Raw genomic sequence first — 20,895 nt, 5'->3', positions numbered from 1 at the left:
GGTTAAGATTCCATGCTTCCACTGCAGGGAGCATGGGTTCGATCCCTAGTTGGGGAACTAAGATACTGCATGCCGTGCAGTGCAGCAAAAAAAAATTTTTTTTTTAAATCTTGAAAAATATCATCAATTTGGAAGATTCACAATTCCCAATTTCAAAACTCACCACAAAGTTGCAATAATACAGTGTATGGTACACTGATACTGACATAAAAAGAGACATATAGATCAACAGACTAGAATTCCAAATCCAGAAATAAACCCTTATGTTAATGTCAACTGATTTTCAACAAAGGTACCAAAAAAAATCAGTACCTCATCAACAAATGTTGCTGGGACAACTGCATGTTCACAAACAAAAATATAAATTTGGATGCCTATTTCATGCCATACCCAAAATTAACTCAAAATGAATAAAAGATCTAAATCTAAGAGCTAGAACTATTAAACTCTTAGAAGAAAACACAAGAGTAAATCATCATGGCCTCAAATAAGGCAATAGTTTCTTTGACAACAAAAGCACAGCAACGAAAGAAAAATAGATAAATGGGATGTCATCAAAGTGAAAAAAACTTTCATGCTTCAAAGGACACCATCAAGAAAGTGAAAAGCTGAGTGAGAGAAAATATTTGCAAATCACATATCTGATAAAGATTTGTATCCAGAATATATAAAGAACCCTTACAACTCAACAATAAAAAGATAAACAACACAATTTTTGAACAGGCAAAGGATCTAAACAGACATTTCTCCAAAGAAGATATACAAATGACCAACAGGCATGTAAAAAAATGCTCAATGTCATTAGGAAATATATATCAAAACCACAATAAGATATCATTCCACACCCACTAGGACAACTATGGAAAGAAGGAAGGAAGGGAAGGAGGGAGGGAAAATAAGCATTGGTAAGAATATGAGTCACCGATATGTTTATTTCCTAAGGATTAAGGTGAGAATTCAGACTAAATAGCTTACAGAATGCTCTGACATAAATTCAAAAACTCCAATTAGTCTTCTAATTTATGCAAACTCCCAATAATTGTAATTTTTACTTTGTTACTGTCATTTTTTATTCATTCACTATTCTAAAAAAGATAATACCCTTTTGCAAAATAACAACTTTTTAAGCATTTAATGATGTCCAACACTAAAAATTTAGCTCTGAATTCCTGCTGGAAATAACTGTAATGTGAATCCCACAGACATTTAATTCCAGCATATCCATTAGTAATACTATGACTGTAGGCCCACAGTTGCTAAATGGAGCATCTTCTTCACTGCAGACCACAAATGATGAATCCAGCATCTTAACAAGTCCACATATAACTCTTCCTTTATTAGCTAAAGCTTTCAAGATGTTCCAAACACACAAAAACAAGGAGTTTAGATGACTGAGAATCACGGAAAGTCAGAGCTTAGAAGGATCCGTAGAGGCCACTGAAGTCAATCACTGTATTTTAAAAGTTGTGGTAATTGAGGCCCAAAAAAGGTTAAATGAACCATTCATGGTCACACTACACACAGTACAGGCCCATCCTATGTCACATACATACATGTATCTTACCTTTCTGGTGATGTCTTAGAAGTGACAGGACGCCCATGTACACCTTTTCTACTTTTATGGTCTAGAGAGAGGACCTTATTTCTTAGGCTCCTTTTCCACTAAGAAAAAAAAATGGAATTTGGAATTTCAATAATAAATACAGCAATATGACAATTAAAAGGCACTTAAATTTTCTTTTTATTTAGAAATTCAAGATAAACAGCCAAATTCATAACAGTTCACAGAGGAGAAAAATGCAGTCTACAAAACACCTGGCATCTTTTACTAGTGGGGAAATAAAAGTCCACTAAGCAATAGAAGAAAGACATTTAGGGACTTCCTTGGCGGTCCAGTGGTTAAGACTCCGCACTTCCACTAAAAGTGGCATGGGTTCGAGCCCTGCTTGGGGAAGTAACATTCTACATGCCATGCAGACAATAAATAAATAAATAAACAAACAAACAAGCAAATAAATAAATAAATAAATAAATAAATGGTCTTGACTTAATTATTTTTTAAAAAAAGGACATTTAAAAATGTAAAGGTAAGTTTAGTCAGGAAATGGACATTTTAAGATTCAAATGCTTATATAACTATGAAAAATGGTGAATGTGTTTAAAAGAAATAATAAGAATTACATGCCAAGTTAAATAGAGTCTGTGATTCTGAAGTAACTGCATTTATAAACAATTGGAAAGGATTATAACTGATTCCCTACGAACTGCTGCATGGAAAAACTTTAGGGAAGAGTCAGATACCTTACTAACAGTGTTTAGATTTAATCCAACTAGAAACAAAAGTTAAAATTGATTTAGTTAATATACAAACAGTGTGAATCTAGGCAAATAAATTACTTATCTTCTCTATGCATTAGTTTCTTTATGTAATAATAGTTACTATCTCACAAGGATATATGATGATTATATATGTAATAAGTTTAAAATACTGTCTTCCTTCCTCAATGGACATTTCTCCAAAGAAGACATACAAATGGCCAAAAAGCACATGAAAAGATGCTCAACATCGCTAATTATTAGAGAAATGCATATCAAAACTACAATGAGGTACCACCTCACACGAGTCAGATGACCATCATCACGAAGCCTACAAGTAACAAATGCTGGAGAGGGCATGGAAAAAAGGAAACCCTCTTAACACTGCTGGTGGGAATGTAAGTTGGCATGGCCACTATGCAGAACACTACGGAGGTTCCTTAAAAAACTAAAAATAGAGTTGCCATATGATTCAGCAATCCCTCTCTTGGGTGTATATCCAGAGAAAACTGTAATTCAAAAAAATACATGCACTCCAATGTTCATAGCAACACTATTTACAATAGCCAAGACATGGAAGCAACCTAAATGTCTACTGACAGATGAATGGATAAAGAAGATGTGGTGTGTGTGTGTGTGTATATACATATATATACACATACATATACGGACACACATACACGGTGGAATATTATTCAGCCATAAAAAAGAATGAAATAATGCCATTTGCAGCAACATGGATGGACCCAGAGATTATCATATTAAGTGAAGTAAGTCAGAAAGAGAAAGACAAATATCTAATATCACTTATATGTGGAATCTAAAATACGACCCAAATAAACTTACTTATGAAACAAAACCAGACTCAGAGACGTAAAAAACAAACTTATGGCTACCAAGGGGAAAAGGGGTGGAGGAGGGATAAATGAGGAGTTTGGGATTAGCAGATACAAGCTACTACATATAAAACAGATAAACAACAAGGTCCTACTGTATAGCACAGGCAATTCAGATATTCAGTATCCTGTAATAAACCATAATGGAAAAGAATATGAAGAAGAATATGTATACATATGTATAACTGAATCACTTTGCTGTACACCTGAAACTCACACAACGTTAAGTCAACTACAGCTAAAAACTACTGTCTTCCTCAAAGAGATATTCCTACACTCATGCTCATAGCACCATTTTTCATGATAGCTAAAAGGTGGAAACAACTCAAGTGTCCCATCAATAATAACAAAATGTGGCATATATATACAATGAAATATTACTCAGTCTTAAAAAGGAAGGAAATTCTGACACATGCTACTACATGGATGCACTTTGACGACTGTGAGATAATAAATATTTATATTGGTCTCTGCCCCCAGTTCCTGCACAGAGCTGCTAAACCCTTTTAATTTCCTTGGTGATAGGAGCATCTTTTGCTATAATATCTGGTTTTTAACCCCAATCCCTGATACGGGGCTCCTAAAACCCTCATAATTTCCTGGGTGATAGGAGTGCCTTTTGCATTAATGAAGTGACTCTGGGTAAGATCCTGGATGGCTCCTGGATAGGAGCTAGCCACCAGGAGGATCATGCCAATATTACAAGCTTGGAATTCTCATCTCTGCCCCCCATTCTCTAGAGAGGGGAGACAGCCTGGAAACAGTTAATTATCAGTCATGCCTATGTGAGGATGTCTCCATTACAAACCCAAAAGTATTATATGAGGTTCAAAGAGCTTTCAGATTGGTGAACACATCCATCTACCAGGAAGGTGACATACCCCAACTCCACAGGGACAGAAGCTCCTGCACTCAGGACCCTCGCAGACCTTGCCCTATGTATCTATTCATTTGGCTGCTCATCTGTATCCTTTATCATGTTCTTTAATAAACTGGTAAATGTAAATAAGTGTTTCCCTGAATTCTGTGAACTGCTCTAGCATAAACTAATCAAACCTGAGGAGAGGGTAATGGGAATCTCAGACTTATAGCCAGCTGGTCAGAAGCACAGGTGACGACCTAGACTTGTGATTGGCATCTGGAGTGGGGTGGGAGTAGTCTTGGGACCGAGCCCACAACCTGTGGGATCTGAAACCATCTCCAGGTAGATAGTGTCAGAATTGAGATAAATTGTAGGACACTCAACTCATGTCCCAGAGGATTGCTTGATAGGGGAAAATCCACACACATCTGGTGTGAGAAGTGTTGTGAAAATGATAGTAGTATGAGAGTAAAGGAGAAACACAGGAGGAAGATGGGTTTTTCCCAATGCAATGACATTAGGCTAAGTGAAATAAGCCAGTAACAAAACGAAAAATATTCTATGATTCAAGTTATAGGAAGTATCTAGAGTACACAGTGATAGAAAATAGTAGAATGGTGGTTGCCAGGGGATGGGACAGGGGGAAATGGAGAGTTATTGTTTAATGGGTACAGTGTTTTGGCCTTACAAGACGTAAAGAATTCTGGAGATAGAAGGTGATGGTTGCACAACAATGTGAATGTAATAAATGCCAGTGAACCATACCCTTAAAAATGGTTAAGATGATAAATTTTATGCTATGTGTGTTTTACCATAATTGAAAATACATTTTAAAAAGCAAAAAAAAAAAAAAATTAAGTAATGAAAAGCAAAATAAAACACTGTCTTAAACATGACAGGTCTCAATAAACATTGTCATTTTTATTCTCCAGGCACTGTCATCTCATTATCACCACAGCCCTGAATAGTATAAAACTCATCACTTTATAAGTGGGAAGTGAAGCTCAGAGAATAAACTTCAATTAACCCAAGTCTGTCTGACATAAAAGCCTATGCTCCTTCCAATGCTGTAATTCTAAATGACACAAATCCTCAGAAATCCTTCCTATCAAGATATCAACCTAAACACACTGTCACTCCCATTTCACTACAAAATGTAAATGTATCAATATAATTAATTAAAAATACATCTTTTCTCTATTTTCACCATCACTGTCTTAGTTCTGCCTTAGTTCTCCCAATGGGATTCCCTGCAAATGGTCTCTTCTCCCTGCAGTCCAGCAGCCACTCCACCATGAAAGTTAAATCTTTCAAACATGCAAATGTGATGTCATTCATCTGCTTAAATTCCTAAGTATTCCCCACTACCTAAATGAGGAAAGAAAGAAAAAGAAAAAAACTGAGTTCTCTTTCTCATTTCTGCTTCCCATGAATCTTCTACTCCAACAACACTAAACGACATGTAGTTCCCTGAGAGTGCATGCCATTCAGATCCTCTGACATCTCTCTGTACATGTTTCCTCTTACTAGAATGTGCTTTGCCCTCCCCAGTTCTCCTTGTCCATTAACTCCCAGATAAAGCCTTCAGCACTCTCTAGAAAAGTAGATCAGTATCTCTTCTGTAACACTATTTTACATACCTCTATTACTGATAACACTTCTCACAATGAATTATATTATTTGTTTACATCAAACTGAAACCAGGACTGGCAATAATTTAGCTCACAAGCTAGACTCTCAGAACTACTGGTTAACTAGTTTCCCATAACTGTTTCACTAATCTCACAATAAATGCAGCCATCACATTTTTTGTTACCGAATTTTTTTTCCCTACTAATCATGCTATAATTAGGTTTTGCCTATATTTGCTAAATGATGAGAGTACTAGTCTTTGAGTCTTATATTCTGTACAGAAAAGAAACATAATTCCCACCAAAGAGGGAGAAAAAGAATAAGAAGTTTTAAACTATTACAAAAAATGAAACAAACACAATGAGACAAAATGAAGATAACTTTATAGGAGAAGAAGGGAAGTGATTAAACTTTTATTAACTCTAAATGACAGTAAGATGTTTCTCCAATCCTACCATATCCAATGATAATCTGGAATATATCTAGACACATTATAAAGGAAAACAAAAATTCACTTAGACTTTGATAAATTGCTTCTTATATTTAATACCACACTAAAATGTTTTTTCTTTCAAAAGTTGGATTAGAATTGCACACTGGATAATAATTTGTATTTTTCAGAGATAACGATTTTTCATTCAGTCTATGAACCTATTACATGCTATCTCTGAAAAAACAATCTTATAACAAAGAATTCTCCCACAATCTGATTATGAATGAGAATTACTCACTTACATATTTTGAAGGGCTATCTGATCACAAATAGGAAGGCTGAAACAGTATGAATAATTTCAACTTAAATATGAAAAAAAACTTACAGAAGAATAAAAGACTTTGCTTATAAGACAGGATCAAATCATTTAGTTACCTAACTTTGAAGCTCTCATTCTAGCAGGGACAGCAAAATAAAATACTATGATAATTAAAACCAAATGTTCCATAGGAATTTGACTAAAATTTTTCTTGGACAAATCAACTCTACATCCATTCCAAGTAGTACAGGGTTCACAGTCTCAACTGAGTACTTTCTTAGACACTAAAAAAGGAGCCAAATCTGCATCCTGAAGAAAATATTGGCTTTGCTTACAACTACTTATCCATGTCACAGCCTACTGTAATAAAGCTGAATGATGACTTTCCAACCAGTTGAGATTATTGGTCAGGATTTAACTTTTACATCAGAATTCAATTCTATTGACTCTTCATCTAATTTCCAAATTAGCAACATATATGTAAACACTGAAAACACTTATCAGAAAACATACGCTGAAATTATTTGGTAACTAATATCTACTGAACGGCTGGATAAATTGGTGGGGTAGGGGGAGGGAGGATGTCTGGGGAATCCTGTATTCTCTTCAACCAGTTTCCCTCAGTGGTAATACCGTAATTACACAGCAATATCATCACCAGGAAACTGACACTGAAACAATCCATGACCTTATTAAGATTTCACCTGTTCTATATGCACACACTTGTGTGTGCATGCGTGCATGCATTTAATCCCATGAGATTTTATTATATGTGCACGTCTTTGACTACAACCAAACCCAAGATATAGAAGAGTTGTGTCATAAAGATCCTTTCTGCTACCCTTGTATAAACACAGCTGCAATGCTCCCTTCCACTAACCCCCCTCCTCATTTAGTTACCTAATTTTGAAGCTCTCATTCTAGCAGGGATTTCCTAGAGTTTTCCTAGAAATTCAAATGAACATTTAAGAAGAAAATAAAGTGAATTCTAAAGAACCTATTCCATTAACTAGAAGTGAATAATTTCGAATTCATTCTATAAAGCAAACATTACACTTATACCAAATCAATATGACAGTATAAGAAAACAAAACTAAAGACCAGTATTCCTGATAAGTATAGACAAAAATACTCAACAAAAATCAGCAGACCAAAACCAACAATATATAAAAAGAATAATACAACATGACTAATTAGAGTTTATTCTAGGACAGAAAAGTGGTTTAATATTTGAAAATCAATCTATGATTTAAAGAAGAAAAACAACCTTACTATACATTGTATACAGTAAACGGATGGGGGGCTTCTTAGGTGGCACAGTGGTTAAGAATCTGCCTGCCAATGCAGGGGACATGGGTTCGATCAGGAAGATCCCACATGCCTCAGAGCAACTAAGCCCGTGTGCCACAACTATAGAGCCCACGTGCTGCAACTACTGAAGCCCACATGCCTAGAGCCTGTGCTCCACAACAAGAGAAGTCACGGCAATGAGGAGCCCGCGTACCACCACAAAAGAGTAGCCCCTGCTTGCCGCAACTAGAGGAAGCCCACATGCAGCAATGAAGACCCAACACAACCAATAAATAAAAAATAAATAAATAAATAAAGTAAAGGGATGGGGACTTCCCTGGTGGTGCAGTGGTTAAGCATCCGCCTGCCAGAAATAGAGACACAGATGTAGAGAACAAACATATGGACATCAAGTGGGGAAAGCAGGGAGGGTTGCGGGGAAATAAATTGGGTGATCGGGATACCAAATAGTACACTCTAAATATATGCAGTTTATTGTATGTTAACTGTATCTCAAGAAAGTTCTTAAAAAAAAAAAAAAAATAACCCACCTGCCAATGCAGAGGACATGGGTTCGATTCCTAGGCTGCGAAGATCCCACATGCCACAGAGCAACTAAACTCATGTGCCACAACTACTGAGCCTGTGCTCTAGAGCCCACGAGCCACAACTATTGAGCCCACGTGCCACAACTACTGAAGCCCACACACCTAGAGCCCATGCTCCACAACAAGAGAAGCCACTGCAATGTAGAGTAGCCCCTGCTCACCACAACGACAGAAAGCCTGCATACAGCAATGAAGACCCAACACAGCCAATAAATAAATAAAAGTAAAGAGATGTAGAAAGATATACCACTCTAACAGATCAAAAGAAAGTTAGAGTAGCTATATTAATTTCAGACTAAAATTTCAGAGGAAAACACAGTATCCAATTTGGGGATACAGGGATAAAGGGAAATACTACATAATGATAGAGGGCTCATTTTGCCAAAAAGCATAATCATTAACATATATATGCCTAAGAACAAAGCCCCAAAATACATAAGGCAAAAACTGACAGAAATACTGATACAAGAACAAACAGACACACCTACAATTATAGTTGAAGACTTCAACATCCCTCTATCAGAAACAGATCCAGCAGGCAGAAAATCAATAAGGAAATAATTGAACTGAAAAATACCATCAATCAACTAAATCTAATTAAAATCTATAAATACTTCATCTAAAACAGAAGAATATACATTCTTCTCAAGTGCACATAAAAAAGGAGACAATTCCAAAATCAGTAATCTAAACTTTCAGCTTTGGAAATTAAAAAAGGGGTGATTTTATTCCAAAGTAAGCAGAAGAAAACAAATAAATAAATAAGCAGAAATCAATGAAATTGAAAACAAGAAATTAGCAGAGAAAATCAACTAAACCAAAAGTTGGTTCTTTGAAAAGATCAATAAAATTGATAGATCTCTATCCAGGTTAACTAAGAAAAAAACTCAGAAGACAATGATTACTAATATCAAAAATGAAAGAGGGGCAATCAGTACTGGTCCAGCGGACAATATATAGAAATAAAAAAGAAATGCTATGAACAACTCAATGCCCACAAATTTGAAAACTTAGATTAAAATGGACCAATACCTTGAAAGACACAATCAATCAAAACTTAAAAAAGGAGAAATACATAATCTGAATAGGCCCATATCTATTAAAGAAACTGAATCAATATTTAATACCTTCCAAAAAAGAAAGGACTGGGCCCAGTTTGGTTCATCAGTGAATACTACCAAACATTTAAGGTATCTATTATACAAATTCTCTGCAATTTCTTTCACAAAATAGAAATAGATGAACACCTGCAAACTCATTCTATAAGGCCAGCTTTTTTTTTAATATTTATTTATTTATTTGGCCACATGAGGTCTTAGTTGTGGCAGGTGGGCTCTTCATTGAGGCACGTGGGCTTCTCTCTAGCCCATGGCACTCGGGCTCGTGAGGCTCTGTAGTTGTGGTGTGCAGGCTTACTTGCCCCACGGCACGTGGGATCTTAGTTCCCCCGCCAGGGATCGAATTCACATCCCCTGTACTGGAAGGCAGATTCTTAACCAATGGACCACCAGGGAAGTCCTGAGGCCAGCCTTAATGCCAGAACCAGAAAAATACATTACAAAAAAAGAAACTACACAATATCTCTTATGAATATAGGTGCAAAAATCAATCAAATCCAACAAAGTATAAAAAGAATTATATATCATAAACAAATGAGACTTATTTCAAGTATGCAATGATGGTTAAGCATTTGAAAAGCCCATTAATGTCAACAAGCTAAAGAAGAAATATGAAATGGTCATATCAACAGATGTGGAGGGCTTCTCTGGTGGTGCAGTGGTTAAGAACCCGCCTGCCAAAGCAGGGGACACGGGTTAGAGCCCTGGCCTGGGAAGATCCCACATGCCGTGGAGCAGCTAAGCCCGTGCGCCACAACTACTGAGCCTGTGCTCTAGACCCTGCGAGCCACAACTGTTGAGCTCTCGTGCCGCAACTACTGAAGGCCACACGCCTAGAGCCCTTGCTCCGAAATAAGAGAAGCCACCACAATGAGAGGCCCATGAACCACAACAAAGAGTAGCCCCCACTGGTCACAACTGTAGAAAGCCCATGCGCAGCAATGAAGATCCAACACAGCCAATAAAATAATTAATTTTTTAAAAAATAGATGTGGAAAAAGCATTTGATAAAACCCAAAAGCCATTTATGATTTTTTTTAACTCTCAGAAAACCAGGAATAGAGGGGAATGTTTTTAATCTGATAAAGAATATCTACAATAAATCTACAGTCAACATCATATGTAATGGCAAGAAACCATATGCTTTGATGCTAAGATTGAGAATAAGCAAGAATGTTCCCTCTCATCACTCCTATTCAGCCTCAAACTGGAAGTCCTAGATAATGCAATAGACAAGAAAAGGAAGTAAAAAGAATACAGATTGTGCAGGAAAAAACAGAACCTCTATTTGAGATGACATAATTGTCTATGCACAAAATCCCAGAGATCAATTTAGGGGGAAAAAAAAAAAACCAAAAAAACCTTCTTGAACTAATAAGCAATTATAGCAATAGTGCAGGAAACAAGATGAATACACAAAAGTTAACTGCTTTCTTACATAAAAGCAAAGAACTAATAGAATTTTGAAACTAAAAACACAATACCATTTACATTAGTACTGAAAAAATTAAATACTTATGTACAAAGCCTTAAAAAATGTATAAAATCTATCTGAAAAGAACTATAAAACTCCAATGAAAAATATCAAAGATTCAAATAAATAGGTATTTCATGCACATGGATAGGAAGACTCAATACTGTCAAGATGTCAGTTCTTCCCAACTTGATCTACAGAATCAATACAATTCCAATCAATATGCAAGCAAGTTATTTTGCAGATCAACAGACTGATTCTAAATTTTAAATAGAAAGGTGAAAGATCCAGAATAGCAAACACAATATCAAAGAACAAGTTCAGAGAACTGATACTCCCACCTTTAAGACTTACTATAAAGCTACAGGAACCAAGACAGCATGATATTGACAAGAGAATAGACAAATAGATCAACAGAACAGAATAGATAGCTGAGAAAAGGATCCACACAATGTAATCAATTAATTTCTAACAAAGGAACAATGGCAATTCAATGGAGAAAGGCTAGTCTTCAGCAAATGATACTAAAACAACCGGCCATTCACGTATAAAGAAATAAACAGAGACACAAATCTTATAACTTTGACAAAGATTAACTGAAAATGGATCACAGATCTAAATGTAAATTGCAGAACTATAAAACTCCTAAATAAAAGTTTTGGCTTTAAAGCCCATGAGCCACAACTATTGAGCCCATGTTCTGCTACTACTGAAGCCTGCGCACCTAGAGCCCATGCTCTGCAACAAGAGAAGCCACCACAATGAGGAGCCTGCACACCACAATGAAGAGTAGCCTCCACTTGCTGCAACTAGAGAAAGCCCATGTGCAGCAACAAAGACTCAACACAGCCAATAAATAAATAAATAAATAAATAAATAAATTCATTAAAAAAAAAGATCAATGGAGCACAAGAAATTTTTAGAACAGTGAAATTATTCTGAACTGCACTGTAATGGTGGATACATCTCATCACACATTTCTCAAAACACATAGAATATATTATACAAAAAATGAACCCTAATATCAACTATGGACTTTAGTTTATAATACATCAGAGATGTTCCAGTTCGTGATGATGATGTAAGAGGCTCCTGAATTCACTTCCTCCCATGGACACACCAAATCTACAGCTACATACAGTACAACTCCCTCTGAAAGAAGACCAGAAACTACCTGAGCAACTCTTAAACATCACACAAATGAGGAAAGACTCACATCAAAACAGGTAGGAGAGGCTGAGACATAATCTCTCCATAAACACCATCCCCAGCAGATCAGAACACAATCAGGAAGGAACTCAAAAATCCCAGCTTTTCCCCAAGGAGCAACAGGTCTGAACCCCACATTTGGCATCCCAGCTTTTAAGATTTTCACCAAGGAGATAGGCCCCCCAAATATTTAGCTTTAAAAAGCAAAAGAACTTGCATCTAAACGTAAGACTCACAAAGCTTTGACATACTAAGAGACAGTTCTTAAAAGGCTCACATGGACTCACCATGGCTAACCATCCAGGACCCAGGACAGAGGCAGCAGACTAAAATGCACCCCGTCTTTCTGTAAAAGAGACCTATTTTTACATCAAAATCTGCAGTGTGAAGGGCAGGCTTCAAATTTAACATGCATCTCAGGTACAACCACAACACTCTCCAGAGACCACAGAGGCAGGTAGGCACTGTTTTTGAGCTCCCACTCTACCTCATTCCAGGTTGCCATTATCTCCCAAAAAGGAGCTTGTGGCTAAGACTGACACATCAGTTTTTGCAGCTACTGCCCAGGGGATACCTCTTAATCACCTGTCATTGGTGGCCAATGGGCATGTGTTTGTAGATTCTACAGGATTAAAACTAAGAGCGAAACAGTTTTTAACCAGCTATCCCCCCATGTTAAAGCACAGAGCAAACAGATAGAAACACCTGTCTGCCAGTCTCACCCTAAAAGAGGTATAGTTGTGTACTTTAAAAGCTGCTGCCGGGGCTTCCTAGGTGGTGCAGTGGTTAAGAATCTGCTTGCCAATGCAGAGGACATGGGTTCGATCCCTGCTCCAGGAAGATCCCACATGCCACAGAGCAACTAAGCCCGTGTGCCAAAAAAAAAAAAAAAAAAAAAAAAAAAAAAAAAAGCTGCTGCCTGGGAGTCTGGTTTCCAATCAGCCTGTATCTAGGTGCTAAGATCCTCCCCCTTGAAATACTGACAGGTCTTGTCATACTCTCAACCACTGGGAGCCACTAAGAACAAAGAAGACTGTCTGGACAATCACAGAGGTTTGAGAAACAACCACAAGTTAGGACAGGATTAAAGGATAAGGTTCAGGTCCCATATAAGACCAGTCCTTCAAGACTGAGAGAGGTAGCTGTTTAATCTAATGCATGGACACTAACCAGAGAATGAAGGAAAATAAAGCAGAAAAATACATTACAAATGACAGAACAAGATAAAACCTCAGAAAAAAAGACCTTAATGACTAGATATGTGATGACCTGATAAACAGTTCAAAAAATTAGTCATAAAGATACTCACCAAAGTCAGAAGACCAATGTATGAACAAAATGAAAATTTCAACAAAAACAAAGAAAATATTAGAAAGTACCAAAGAGAAATCACAGAACTGAAGAATATTAATAACAGAACTGAAAAACTCAACACAGAGATTTAACAGTAAACTAGATGATGTGAAAGAAAGGATCAGTGAACTCAAAGACAGGGCAGTAGAATTCATCCAATCAAAGGATCAGAAAAAGAATAAAAAGAGGACTTCCCTGGTGGTGCAGTGGTTAAGAACCCACCTGCCAATGCAGGGGACGTGAGTTCGGTCCCTGGTCCAGGAAGATCCCACATGCTGCGGAGCAACTAAGCCCGTGCACCACAACTACTAAGCCTGCACTCAAGAGCCCATGAGCCACACCTACTCAGCCTGCATGCCACAACTACTGAAGCCAGTGCTCCACAAGAGAAGCCACCACAATGAGAAGCCTGTGCACCACAATGAAGAGTAGCACCACTTGCTGCAACTAGAAAAAGCACACAGGCAACAACAAAGACACAATGAAGCAAAAAACAAACAAACAAAAAAAAAAACAAGAATAAAAAAAAGTGAGCATAGTTAATCCACTTGTCTGCCAATGGATGGGGCTGCATTCCCACCCTATTGGCTATTTGGCCTGAGGCGACCCAGCACTGGAGCTTGCAGGCTCTTTGGCAGGGCTAATGGTGGGCTCCAGGAGGGCTCATGCCAATGAGTACTTCCCAGGGCCCCCAATGCCAATGTCCTTGTCCCCACAGTGAGCCACAGCTGCTCCCCACCTCTGCAGGCTACCCTCCAACACCAGCAGATCTGGACTATCGCTTTCCGGAGACCTATGAATCATGCTGGGCAACCAAGATATTTTAAGACATGATCACACTTAACCTCTCACAGCTCCCTGCTGCAATTTCAGTTATTTTGCATAATATCCTTGAGATCCATCCCTGTTGCTGCATGTATTAGTAGTTCATTTCTATTTGTTGCTGAATAAAATTTACCAGAGATTCTGGGTATCAGAAATTTGGACACAGTACATTCAGATTTGCTGGTTTCTTCCCAGGATGTCTGTGGTCTCATCTGGGACTACTGCAATGACTGGTAACTGGAATTCTTTCGAAGGCTTCTTCTGTCATGAATCTAGCACTGGTACTGGGATGACTTAGGGTCTGGGCTCAACTGAATCTGTTGACCAGATCACATACATGTGACCTTTCCAAGTACACATCTTCCCAGTCAGTCTCTACTCCAGCCTCGAGCAAACACTGATCAGCATTCTGTCATGATAGATTATATTTGTCCTTTATAACATTTAATAAATATGGAATTTTAATGTATGTATACTTTTGTGCCTGGATTTTTTTTTTTTACTATGCATGATGTTGTTGAATGTGTCCATGGTTTGCTTTATACATTATAGTCTTTTTTTATATATATAAATTTATTTATTTTATTTATTTATTGGCTGCATTGGGTCTTCGTTGCTGCACATGGGCTTTCTCTAGTTGCTGCGAACGGGGCTACTCTTCATTGTGGCGTGCAGGCTCCTCATTGTGGTGGCTTCTCTTGCTGTGGAGCATGGGCTCTAGGCACAACTATTGAGTCCGTGTGCTTCAACAGTTGCAGCACATGGGCTCAACAGTTGTGGGGCACAGGCTTAGCTGCTTTGTGGCATGTGGAATCTTCCCAGAGCAGGGCTAGAACCCGTGTCCCCTCCACTGGCAGGCAGATTCTTAACCACTGCACCACCTAGGAAGCCCAAGTTTTTTTATGTTATATGTTAATGTGTGGATATATTGCATTTTGTTAATTCATTCAACTCTTGATAGAAACTTGAATTGTTTCTAGTTTTTGTAATTATAAATAAAGTTGCTAACAACATTTATATACAAAAAAAAAGTGAGCATATACTAAGGGACTTATAAGACAGCATAAAGCAGAACAATATTCACATAACAGGCATACCAAAAAGATAAAGGGTCAGAAAACTTATTTGAAGAAATACCAGCTGAAAATGCCCCTAACCTGGGGAAGGAAACCAACATCCATATTCAGGAAGCCCAGAAAGTTCCAACTTAGATGAATCTAAAGCAACCCACACCAAGACACATCACATTTAAATTGCAAAAAGTTAAAGACAAGGAGACAATCTAAAAAGCAATGAGAAAAAACAACATCTTATATACAAGGGAATTCCCATAAGATCTATCAGCAAATTTTTCAGCAGAAATTTTACAGACCAGAAGGGAGTGGCTCAATATACTCAAAGTGCTGAAAGAAAAAAAAATTGCCAACCAAGAACACTCTACCCAGCAAAGTTGTCCTTCAGGATTGAAGGAAAGATAAAGAGTTCCAGACAAGCAAAAGGTGAAGTTCCACACAAGCATCACTAGACCTGCCATGCATGAAATGTTGAAGGGACTGCCTTAAGCCAAATAGGGTACTACTTAGTTACAAGAAAACATAAGAAAGTGTAAATCAGAGTGGAAATAAGTGACTAGAGACTAAAGATATAATAGGAAAGATCAATGAAACTAAGAGCTATTTTTTGAAAAGATAATCAAATAATGGTCTTTAGCTAGACACAATAAGAAAAAAAAAGAACAAAAAGAATCAGAAACTACAGATCACAGAACTATAAAAGATCATAAGAAACTACTATGATCACAGAAATATAAAAGAGACTACTATGAAAAATTACATGCCAACAAATTGGACAAGCCATAAGAAATGAATAAATTTCTAGAAACATAACCTACCAAGACTGAATCATGAAGAAATAGAAAATATGAACAGAACAATTACTAGTAAGAAGACTGAATCAGTAATCAAAGACCTCCCAACAAACAAAAGTCTAGGGCTAGATGGCTACCGTGGCGAAGTCTATCAAACATTTAAAGAAATATTACTAATCCCTCCCCAAACTCTTCCAAAAAACAGAGGAGGAGGAAACATTCCAGAACTCATTTTATGAAGCCATCATTACCCTAATAACAAAACCAAACAAGGACACTACAAGAAAATTACAGGCCAATATCCCTGACAAACACAGATGCAAAAAAATCCTCAACAAAATATTAGCAAACTAAATTCAACAATACATTAAAAGGTTCACACACCATGATCAACTCAAATTTATTCCAGGGATGCAAAAATGGTTCAACATCCACAAATCAATCAACGTGATACACCATATTCATCAAATGAAGGATGAAATCATGTCATCATCTCAACAGATGCAGAAAAAGCACCTGGCAAAATTCAGCAACTATCCATGATAAAAACTCTCAACAAGGCAGGTACAGAGGGAATGTACCTGAATATCATGAAGGCTATGTATGACAGGCCTACAGCTCATGTCATATTTAACAGTGAAAAGCTGAAAGCTTTTCCTCTAAGATCAGGAACAAAACAAAGATGCCCACTCTCAGCACTTTTATTCAGCACACTACTAGAAGTTCTAGCCAGAGCAAGAAAAAGAAATAAAAGGTATTCAAATCTGAAGAGAAGAGCAATTAAGAAAACAATCCCATTTACAACTGCAGCAAAAAGAATAAAATATCTAGGAATAAAAAACCCATACACTGAAAATTGTAAGACACTTATAAAAGAAATTAAAAAGATACAAATAAATGGAAAGATACGTGCCATGTCATGGACTAGAAAAATTAATAATGATAAAATGGACATACTACCCAAAGCAATTTATAGATTCATGCAATCCCTATCAACATTCCAAAAGTATTTTTCACAGACGGACTTTCTAGGTGGCGCAGTGGTTAAGAATCTGCCTGCCAATGCAGGGGACACAGATTCGAGCTCTGCTCTGGGAAGATTCCACATGCCACGGAGCAACTAAGCCCGTGCGCCACAACTATTGAGCCTGTGCTCTAGAGCCCATGAGCCACAACTGTTGAGCCCCTGTGCTGCAACTATTGAAGCCCACGCACCTAAAGCCAGTGCTCCACAACAAGAGAAGCCACAACAATAAGGAGCCCGCGCACCACAATGAAGAGTAGCCCCCGCGTGCAGCAACTAGAGGAAGCCCGTGTGCAGCAATGAGGACCCAATGCAGCCAATAAATAAATAAATTTAAAAAAACAAACAAAAAAGTAGATTGACAACAACAACAAAAAAAAGTATTTTTCACAGAAATGGAACAAATAATCTTAAATTTTTATGGAACCACAAAAGACCCTGAATAGCAAAAGCAATCTTAAAGAACAAAGTTGGGGACATCACACACCCTGATTTCAAACTATATTACAAAGCTATAGTAATCAAAATAGTATGGTGCTGGCATAAAAACACAAAATTAGATCAATGGAACAGAATAGAGAGCCCAGAAATAAATCTACACATATATGGTGAATTAATTTGTGACAAAGAAACCAAGAATATACAGTTGGAAAAGACAGTCTCTTCAATAAATTATGCTGGAAGTGCTAACAACTATGAAAGAGGAAATCAACAGAAACACAATCATAGTGGGGGACTTTAACACCCCACTTACATCAATGGACAGATCATCCAGACAGAAAATTAATAAGGAAACACAAGCTTTAAATGACACAATAAATCAGCTGGATTTAATAGATATCTATAGGACATTACATCCAAAAACAGCAGATTACACATTCTTCTCAAGTGCACATGGGACATTTTCCAAGACAGATCACATTTTGGGTCATAAATCAAGCCTTGGTAAATTCAAGAAAATTGAAATCATATCAAGCATCTTTTCTGACCACAATGCTATGAGATTAGAAATCAATTACAGGAAAAAAAGTGTAAAAAACACACACACATGGAGGCTAAACAATATGCTACTAAATAACCAACAGATCATTGAAGAAATCAAAGAGGAAATCAAAAAATACCTAGAGACAAAGACAATGAAAACACAATGATCCAAAACCTATGGGATGCAGCAAAGGCAGTTCTAAGAGGGAAATTTATAGCAATACAACCCTATCTCAAGAAACAAGAAACATCCCAAATAAATAATCTAACCTTACACCTAAAGAAACTAGGGAAAGAAGAGCAAACAAAACCCAAAGTTAGTAGACAGAGAGAAATCATAAAGATCAGAGCAGAAATAAATGAAATAGAGACAAAGAAAACAATAGCAAAAATCAATAAAACTAAAAGCTGGTTCTTTGAGAAGATAAATAAAATTGATAAACCTCTAGCAAGACTCACCAAGAAAAAGAGGGAGAGGGCTCAAATCAATAAAATTAGAAATGAAACAGGAGAAGTTACAACACACACCGCAGAAATAAAAAGCACCATAAGAGATTACTACAAGCAACTATATGCCAATAAAATGGACAACCTGGATGAAATGGACAGATTCTTAGAAAAGTATAACCTTCCAAGGCTGAATCAGGAAGAAACAGAAAATGTGAACAGACCAATCACAAGCAATGAAATTGAAACTGTGATTAAAAATCTCCCAACAAACAAAAGTCCAGGACCAGATGGATTCACAGGTGAATTTTATCAAACATTTAGAGAAGAGCTAACACCCATCCTTATCAAACTCTTCCAAAAAATTGCAGAGGAAGGAACAATCTCAAACTCATTTTATGAAGCCATCATCACCTGATACCAAAACAGACAAAGATACTATAAAAAAAGAAAACTACAGACCAATATCACTGATGAATTTAGATACAAAAATCCTCAACAAAATACTAGCCAACAGAATCCAACAACACATTAAAAGGATCATCCACCATGATCAAGTGGGGTTTATTCCTGGAATGCAAGGATTCTTCAATATACGCAAATCAATCAATGTGATACACCACATTAATAAACTGAAGGATAAAAACTATATGATCATCTCAATAGATGCAGAAAAAGCTTTTGACAAAATTCAACACCCATTTATGATAAAAACTCTCCAGAAGGTGGGCATAGAGGGAATCTACCTCAACATAATAAAGGCCATATATGACAAACCACAGACAAGGATGTCCACTCTCGCCACTACTATTCAACATAGTTTTGGAAGTCCTTGCCACAGCAATCAGAGAAGAAAAAGAAAAGGAATCCAAATTGGAAAAGAAGAAGTCAAACTGTCACTGTTTGCAGATGACATGATACTATACATAGAAAATCCAAAGAAGCCACCAGAAAACTACTCGAGCTAATCAATGAATTTGGTAAAGTTACAGGACACAAATTTAACACACAGAAATCTCTTGCATTTCTATACACCAACAATGAAAGATGAGAAAGAGAAATTAAGGAAACAATCCCATTCACCATTGCAACAGAAAGAATAAAATACCTAGGAATAAACCTAACCAAGGAGGTAAAAGACCTGTACTCAGAAAACTATAAGACACTCATGAAAGAAATCAAAGACGACACAGACAGATGGAGGGACATACCATGTTCTTGGATTGGAAGAATCAACATTGTGAAAATGACTATACTACCGAAAGCAATTTACAGATTTGATGCAGTCCCCATCAAATTACCAATGGCATTTTTCACAGAACTAGAACAAGAAATTTTACGATTTGTACGGAAATGCAAAAGACCCCCGAATAGCCAAAGCAATCTTGAGAAGGAAAGACAGAGTTGGTGGAATCAGGCTTCCTGACTTCAGGCTATAACACAAGCCTACAGTGATCAAGACAGTATGGTACTGGCACAAAAACAGAAATATAGATCAATGGAACAGGACAGAAAGCCCAGAGATAAACTATGGTCAACTAATCTATGACAAAGGAGCCAAGGATATACAATGGAGAAAAGGCAGCCTCTTCAATAAGTGGTGCTGGGAAAACTGGACAGCTACATGGAAAAGAATGAAATTAGAACACTTCCTAATACCATACACAAAAATAAACTCAAAATGGATAAAAGACCTAAATGTAGGGCCAGACACTATGAAACTCCTGGAGGAAAACATAGGAAGAACACTCTTTGATGTAAATAACAGCAAGATCTTTTTTGATCCACCCCCTTGAATAATGGAAATAAAAACAAAAATAAATAAGTGGGACCTAATGAAACTTCAAAGCTTCTGCACAGCAAAGGAAACTATAAGCAAGACAAAAAGACAACCCTCAGGATGGGAAAAAATATTTGCAAACGAATCAACAGACAAAGGATTAATCTCTGAAATATATAAACAGTTCATCCAGCTCAATATCAAAAAAATAAACAACCCAATCAAAAAATGGGAAGAAGACCTAAATAGGCATTTCTCCAAAGAAGACATACGGATGGCCAAGAGGCACGTGAAAAGCTGCTCAACATCACCAATTATTAGAGAACTGCAAATCAAAACTACAATGAGGTATCACCTCACACCGATTAGAATGGGCATCATCAGAAAATCTACAAACAGTAAATGCTGGAGAGGGTGTGAAGAAAATGGAACGCTCTTGCATTGCTGGTGGGAATGTA

At 37.0% G+C, this 20,895-nt stretch overlaps 1 protein-coding gene across 8 annotated transcripts in view; it reads right to left on the bottom strand.

Annotated features, from left to right (window-relative positions):
- Nucleotides 1–20,895, bottom strand: part of SENP7 (SUMO specific peptidase 7) — a 171,905-nt gene that overhangs the window by 101,788 nt on the left and 49,222 nt on the right. For all 8 annotated transcript variants that reach the window (XM_057696791.1, XM_057696789.1, XM_057696792.1 and 5 more), the window contains one exon: nt 1,565–1,662. In XM_057696791.1, coding sequence (XP_057552774.1) covers nt 1,565–1,662 — 98 coding nt within the window. The remainder of the gene's footprint in view (nt 1–1,564; nt 1,663–20,895) is intronic.

The sequence above is a fragment of the Hippopotamus amphibius genome, chromosome 10, assembly GCF_030028045.1.
Source record: "Hippopotamus amphibius kiboko isolate mHipAmp2 chromosome 10, mHipAmp2.hap2, whole genome shotgun sequence".
In the NCBI taxonomy this organism is placed as follows: Eukaryota; Metazoa; Chordata; class Mammalia; order Artiodactyla; family Hippopotamidae; genus Hippopotamus; species Hippopotamus amphibius.
This window is presented reverse-complemented; position numbering and strand designations above follow the sequence as displayed.